The sequence below is a fragment of the Cupressus sempervirens genome, chromosome 8, assembly GCF_028749045.1.
Source record: "Cupressus sempervirens isolate cs-2001-9-10 chromosome 8, ASM2874904v1, whole genome shotgun sequence".
Classification (NCBI taxonomy): Eukaryota; Viridiplantae; Streptophyta; class Pinopsida; order Cupressales; family Cupressaceae; genus Cupressus; species Cupressus sempervirens.
The window spans coordinates 615,918,842-615,925,616 of record NC_143125.1 but is presented as its reverse complement, the minus strand read 5'-3'; the positions used below and the strand labels follow the sequence as shown (position 1 = coordinate 615,925,616).

The 6,775-nt window shown below is 37.5% G+C and overlaps 1 protein-coding gene across 1 annotated transcript; it reads right to left on the bottom strand.

Moving 5' to 3' along the window:
- Window positions 1–1,804: 1,804 nt before the first annotated feature.
- Window positions 1,805–5,869, bottom strand: LOC149543932 (uncharacterized). Its single transcript, XM_089796354.1, has 7 exons — window positions 5,369–5,869; window positions 5,121–5,270; window positions 4,732–5,027; window positions 4,476–4,633; window positions 3,348–4,357; window positions 2,967–3,254; window positions 1,805–2,877 (listed from the first exon to the last, which is right to left on the bottom strand). The coding sequence occupies exons 1-7, from the start codon at window positions 5,834–5,836 to the stop codon at window positions 1,927–1,929; spliced, it is 3,321 nt and encodes a 1,106-aa protein (XP_089652480.1). The 5' UTR covers window positions 5,837–5,869; the 3' UTR covers window positions 1,805–1,926.
- Window positions 5,870–6,775: the final 906 nt, after the last annotated feature.

The following is a 6,775-nucleotide window of genomic DNA, read 5'->3' as shown; positions in this document are numbered from 1 at the left end:
TTGGTCTATTTTACAATCTTTTATGCATTTTAGTTTAAGGACTGATAGTATTGTTGATTATAGTATGGGTATATCTTTTTTTTTAAAGTTAAAGTTGGCATAGGTTAGATGACTAGGAGGTAACCTCCATCTGATTCTTCAACCTTATGTACTTTAGGGTCAACCCCCATCTTTTTGGCTGATATCTAATACTTCAAAAACATCTACATAAGGGATGACCCCACCTTAAATGAATAATGAAAAAGGAAGAAAGAAATGAAACAAACTAAACTAAACCCTTAGCTAAAAGATAAAATTCTATCTTAGTACGAGAGAAATGCACCCCTATAGGAGCCTTACTAGGATGAATCAAGGGAAGAAAAAAGCTATCGCTTAAAAAAAACAAATAAATATACAAAGAACCTAACTCACATGAGGGAAAAAATCCATAGTAACAACAATAGACTACTCAAAACATTTGATGTAAAGGTCCTAGGAGAAGAACCAAAGAAATCTCATAGGTAAGAAAAGAAACATGAATGATCATCTATATAAAATAGAAATATTGGACCTAATAGTAACCCAACAAAAAGATAAGAGCATTTAGAAAGAAACATTACCCAAAATAGGATAAATTCTATCAAAGAGAAAAATTAAATAGTATCTATCTAATGGAAGGAAAGAAACATCATCCATAAAAAACCAAGGCTACAAAAAATAGAAAGACAATGATGTGTAGCAACCCTACTCTATCCACATGAAAACTTGCAAAGAACCCTCCCTTTAAAAAAAATGGGTATTACTGACTAGAGTCTCTTTAACTAAGGATGACAAGAGCACATTAGTTGTGCACCCTCTTAGAAAAATGTGAGAGTCATTTTATAGATTAAAATCATTAGACTTGCATTTATTGTCTTTCTCTTCTCTATGAAAAGAAAATCCTCATACAAATGTCAGATAAAATATTAGTTGAATGAGGAAACTCAACACTCTCAACCATGACAAGGATCGCCACACAAACATGTAGTGAAAAGGTAAAAAACCCCAAGTGACCTTAGGTCGACTATGTCAAATGTAACCAAAGTAGAATAATTTTGGAAGGAACAAATGCTCTAACAGAGGAAAAATAAAGAACCTAATCCAAGAACCTCCTAGATTATTTTCAAAAAGAGACACACCTAGGAGAAAAGGAGCTACCAATACCTACCAAGTCTTATATAAACCACAAGGATCCTCATGGATATGAAAACTTTTCTGATTCTCAAATTTAAAAATTAAAATTAAAAAACTTTTATAATTTGTTAATTGAGGGGAGATAAAAGTTATTAATTTGATATCTATATTTATGATTTAATATTCATACTTATTGACTTGATGTCCAATGTTTTTGACAACATTGAATAAATAATTGCGACTTTAAATTTTTTAGTACCATGGTAACTATCCACAATTGAATGAAATGTACCTTTTTTTTTGTAAAAAAACAACCAATGATGTGATGCCACATCACTTTTGCAAGTATGGGTACCCTTTTTGCATGACCTTGGTCTCACTACTGTTTGCATTGTTTTGGACATCTTGACAAAAAGCATGCAGATGTGACATCATATTTGATGATGTAGACTTCAAACCTTAGTTATAAGTAGACTACTTCTCAAATAAACTGTTGTAAAAAATTAAGAATGATTTGAAATTGTTACATTAAATTTTGATATATTTAAATTAAGGTGCCCAAATAGAATATCCTCTCCCAATTAAAGAAATAGTACCTCCATCACTTTATCTGGAGAAAATTTATTTGATTTAAACACTCGAATCATTTCAATTGATTAAAATGTAGAAATTTATTTATAAACATAGGCTGAGATAAGTTTGGAATACGGACATTATTGGACATCATTACAGCATATTTCTACTATCCAGACAATAAACGAACAGGACATTTGGTCACCTCTGACTAGAAGACGTGGACTCCCTATCTTTCAGGTGGTCCGGAAGTGAAATTTTTAAGCTTTCACTTCTTTGTCTCAGAGCACAAATGGGACATTTTTTCAAGCTGTGACATTGTCTTAAATTTAAATGTGTCAAACATGGAAGTTCGCAAATGCTGGAAGGCAACTCCTCTAGCTTAACGCAAGCAGACAAATTGAAATATTTTAATGCCTCTAGTCCTCCCACGCTTGTGGGCAGGGTTTTCAATTTCACGCGACAACTTAAATCTAAGTGTATTAAAGAAGAAAGCTGCCGAAAGCTCTCCGGCAACTCCTTTATCTCCGGACAGGTGCACGTCAGCTCTGTTAAAGAGTGAAGTTCCCCAAAATCAGAAGGCAATTCTTTCAGATCTGACCGCAGGCTCAACCTCTTTAACTTACATAGTTGCCCAAAGGTAGAAGGCAAGGCTTCCAATTTCCAGCAGCTTTCCAAATTTAAAACCTCCAATGAACTTAATTTCCCAAAGCTTAACGGGAGTTCTTTTAAGCTAACACACTCTGCTAGATTCAAATGTTTCAGAGACCTCAGCTCTCCAAAATTTGAGGGCAATTCTTCCAGCTTCTTGCAACATGTTAAGATCAACTCTTCTAAACAACGTAATTTACCAAAAGATTCTGGCAGATTCTTCAAAGAAACACCACCACAGATGCTAAATGTTTTTAACGAACACAGCCCACATACCTGCTCAGGCAGCTCCTGTATTCTATCCCATTCATCTAGAATCAAAACCTTGAGAGCAGTTAAATGATCTAGCCGTTCGGGCAATCTCTGGAGAGTTCTTAACTCTTGTAAGTACAATTGCTCCAAGGAAGTGTTCTTCTGGGCAGTTGCCAACTCGGACTTCAGCGAACTTGCAGACTCCTCAGACTGTGCAATGGCTTTCATCACCCGTACCTTCTTCGGCAACTGCATCCAACATTGTGAATAAGTTGTAAGGAAAATGCTTCCAAAACTAGTTAAACATTACAAAGTAAATGAGATATGGTAGAACTTGCCCTATACAAAGTCACACCATCCTTAAAGACAGGGCCATGGAACACAGCCAACCGTTCGAGCGACTGTAAGCTCATTGGCCATAAAGAAGAAATGTCCCCACCCAGTCTGAGAAATCTGAGTTCTTTAAATGTGAGTGTCTTTTGACCTGATCGTGATAAACTTATCTTGTTTCCCAGAGCCAGAACTCTCAGCGATTTTCTCATTGAGAAAACGTGGTTCTCATCAATTTCACAGGCAGCTTCATTTTCCTCCCTGCTTAGCCAAACACCTTTAATTTGTTCCAGGTTCTGTAAAAAACAATATATCATTAGTAGTACTCAGTACATGTCTACTCTGAAAATTTAATGACGCACCTGATTCTCACAAAGGCAAAGACATACCTTATTCTCAGTTACGACATCAAGCCAGGATTGGGTGTCTGTAAATCTTTTCGATTCAGACATACTCATCCCTTTTGCCCGGATGATATCATGGACAATCAGATTTCCTTTCACGGACATCTTGAATAAAGCCGCCTCTTCCAGATGCATCACCTCCTCGGCTCCAACAATGCACTCCACGTCGTGGCGGCTCCAACTGACAAAGAAGCAGCAAATATCTAAAAATGCTTCTTGCGTTGACGTTTCCAGACCGCCATACACAGATTTCACCAGACGCTGGCTCAGATTTTCTTCTTTGATAGCCTCTCCGGTCTCCAAAGCTTCAAATATTTGAGTACATCTGTCAACCTTGTAGTTCTGCTTGCGCAAACGAGCACCCACAATTTCTAATACTAACGGTATACCAGCACAAATCTTCAGGATTTTCTGCATGTCGTCATCGGTAATATTATTGGAATTGGAATTTCTGCACAGGATTTTGATGGCCTCTGCGTCGGGTAAATTGCCCACGCTATGCTCATGACGTACAAGGCCGGGCTCTCTGAGCATATCCGTCGCACCCAAATATCTGGTTGTGAGGACTATTCTGCTCCCTTTTGGAAAACCTGCTAAGTGTTTCGGAAAAAGTTCTTGCAAGTCTTCCGCGCGAAGAGCATTGTCAATAAACAGAAACACTGGCTTATTTTTTTGAGCTTGGAAAGCATTGGAAAGATGATCCCGACCCTCTACACTATTTCTCAACGTTATATTCCTGTCATATGTATAATCTGGGAAGGCATCTTTCAATATTTGTTGCTGCATACTTTTTATATCGTTCCTAGATTGGTCTTCTTGTAGTTGAATTGCTGAATAGTTGTAATCTGCTAGATCTAAGTCCGCAATAACAGCAGTGGCGAGGGTGGTCTTCCCTATGCCCCCATGTCCATAAATAACCACAGCCACTGGTTCATTATTTCGTGTATTCAATTTCAGCAACTTCTGTACTTGTTTCTTCTGCTCGTCGATCCCAACTGCCCATGAACCAAAAGAAGAATATTACGCTTATAACAACATATGGAAATGGAGATGCGAACATGAAATGTAGATATACTTGAAATTTTCGACAAAAGAAGGTTTATTTATATTTACCTGCATAATCTGGATAAATAGGATTCCACGCAGGGTACTCAACAGGCTGGCTATGACGTATTTCTATTGCTACTCTCAATGTAAGATCCCGATACACTTGCTCTATTTGCTGTTGAAGAGCGCCCAACCTCTCCGAGTCCACGGAAGCCTTCAAAAACCTGCAATACGGATAATAATATCTAAATTTACCATGCATGAGTGATGTCAATGCTAGCTCCGATTTCTTTCGAGTATTTAAGTATTATAGACATTTTACCTGAAGAGTGTTTTGGAATTTAATTGAGAAGCGCACATCATGGAGCCTTCAACAATCATCACAATCGCTTCTTTCAATATCTTATGTTCTTGTGGCATATCATAGTTCAACTTTCTTATATGCCCTGCAAGCTTACTCATTTGTTTCAAGAGATCTATGCATGCATTCCGGTTATCAGAGATCTGGCCAATCTGGTCTAACAAGAAAGCTATAATGGACAACCCTGCAACCACCCAATGCACCTTACCCACACTATGCAATATTCCTCCTATAAATTGTCTGGTTCCTTCGTCTGCCTGTAAATATAACAACCTTTAAATACCAACTACTCTTCGCAATTAATTTCAACACGCTGTTAAAGAAGAAATAAAAATAGAATAACCAGTTACCTTCGCAAGCTGAATGTGCTTATTCACAAATTCGAGGAATACAGAACCACTTCCGAGAAAGGAAGCCCATACTGATTTCGCTCTATCCTTGGGTGTATCAGAATATGTTTCTGAACTAGTGCTTCTCGGTAACGTCTTCTCTTGGGTTGGCTGCATTTACAAACAGGACATCATTGAGTAAAACAGCAAAAGGAATTGAACATTAATTCTTATGATTAGAGCAGAAGCTCTGACACTGACATACTAACGCTGTTTAGAAGGCTCTGCACGAGCTGGTCGATCAGATCTATCAAATAGTCGACCTCGCCTGCATTGTTTATTTTACCAAAACGGTTGATACACTCTTCCAATGTGGGTGGCGGCGTCTGAGGAAACGATGGCTGAGCAACTGTAGCCTGGGGCTGAATTTGGGAAGTGGGTGGAGGCAGGTTTGGGGGGTGCGGCTGAGCAACTTTGGCCTGGGGCTGAATTTGGGAAGTGGGTGGAGGCAGGTTTGGGGGTTGCGGCTGAGCAACTGTACCCTGGGGCTCAATTTGGGAAATGGGCGGCGGCAGGTTTGGGGTGTGCGGCTGAGCTTTGGAAGGTGACTGGCTTGGGCCCTGGTCCTGCGTGTGGGGCTTGTTTTGGACTTCGATCGGCTTTGGTTTCTCGGCCATAGCATTTTTCATCGGCTGCTCATGTTCGTTGGTCTTGGGCTTGGAGAAACAGCAGCCCATTGTAAGCAAATGCAAGCGAGGAGAGACAGATGTTTGTCTGTGTTTGGACGCAAGCATTGAGTGCTATGTAGGCTCCCTATCTCCTTAGGCTTCATTCACTTACTTCACATATTTACTTTTTTCGGAATGAATTTATTCTTCGTCATTTTTACTTGTGGAATGGCCGAACAGCTGTCGAAATTAGAATAGGAGCATATAATTTGGTGTTTCCCAACTGGGAAAAGCATGATTGACAAACCTTCATAGGCGTACTGAATAAAATTAAATTAAAATAGAGATCATTATTCGCCAAAGATTGCAATTCGCGTGTTTGTGCTTTATGTGAACGATATGCTATGCAAAAGCGTACTTATCCTTAAATTAGGATTAAGGTTAGGATTAAAATAATAACGGTTTTCAAAAGTTATCATTAGTGTTTAAATTATAACTAATATTAAAAAATTATAGGTTGGTAAAGTATAAATTGTATATATATTTATGAAAAATAAATTGAAAATATAAATAAGAAAATTAAAACAAAAAATATCACGACTTAATCTTCCTATTAGTGTGATACAAGATTCATTTTATTAATCATGATTACAAATCATAAGAGTTAATCTCAACCACTTTGCATTAGAAGAAACAAAAAAAAGTAATATATGAGTTCAAACTATCTAAATAGTGAGGAAACCAACAACATCATGTACATTTGTATAAACAACAGCCCAAATATAAAAAGTAATGAAAATTTTTACTAGTATTACCACAAATATCAACCACCAAAGGAGAGCACAACTAACTTAAATGCCATAAATTAGAAAACAAAAATATTTATATAACAAATGTAATAAATTGAGCATTACACAACTAAATCATTAATTAGATCTATTGAAAAAAGAAAAAAATTGAGGCAAGAATGTTTCATCCTAGTCCCACTTTACTGACTTAATTAAATGG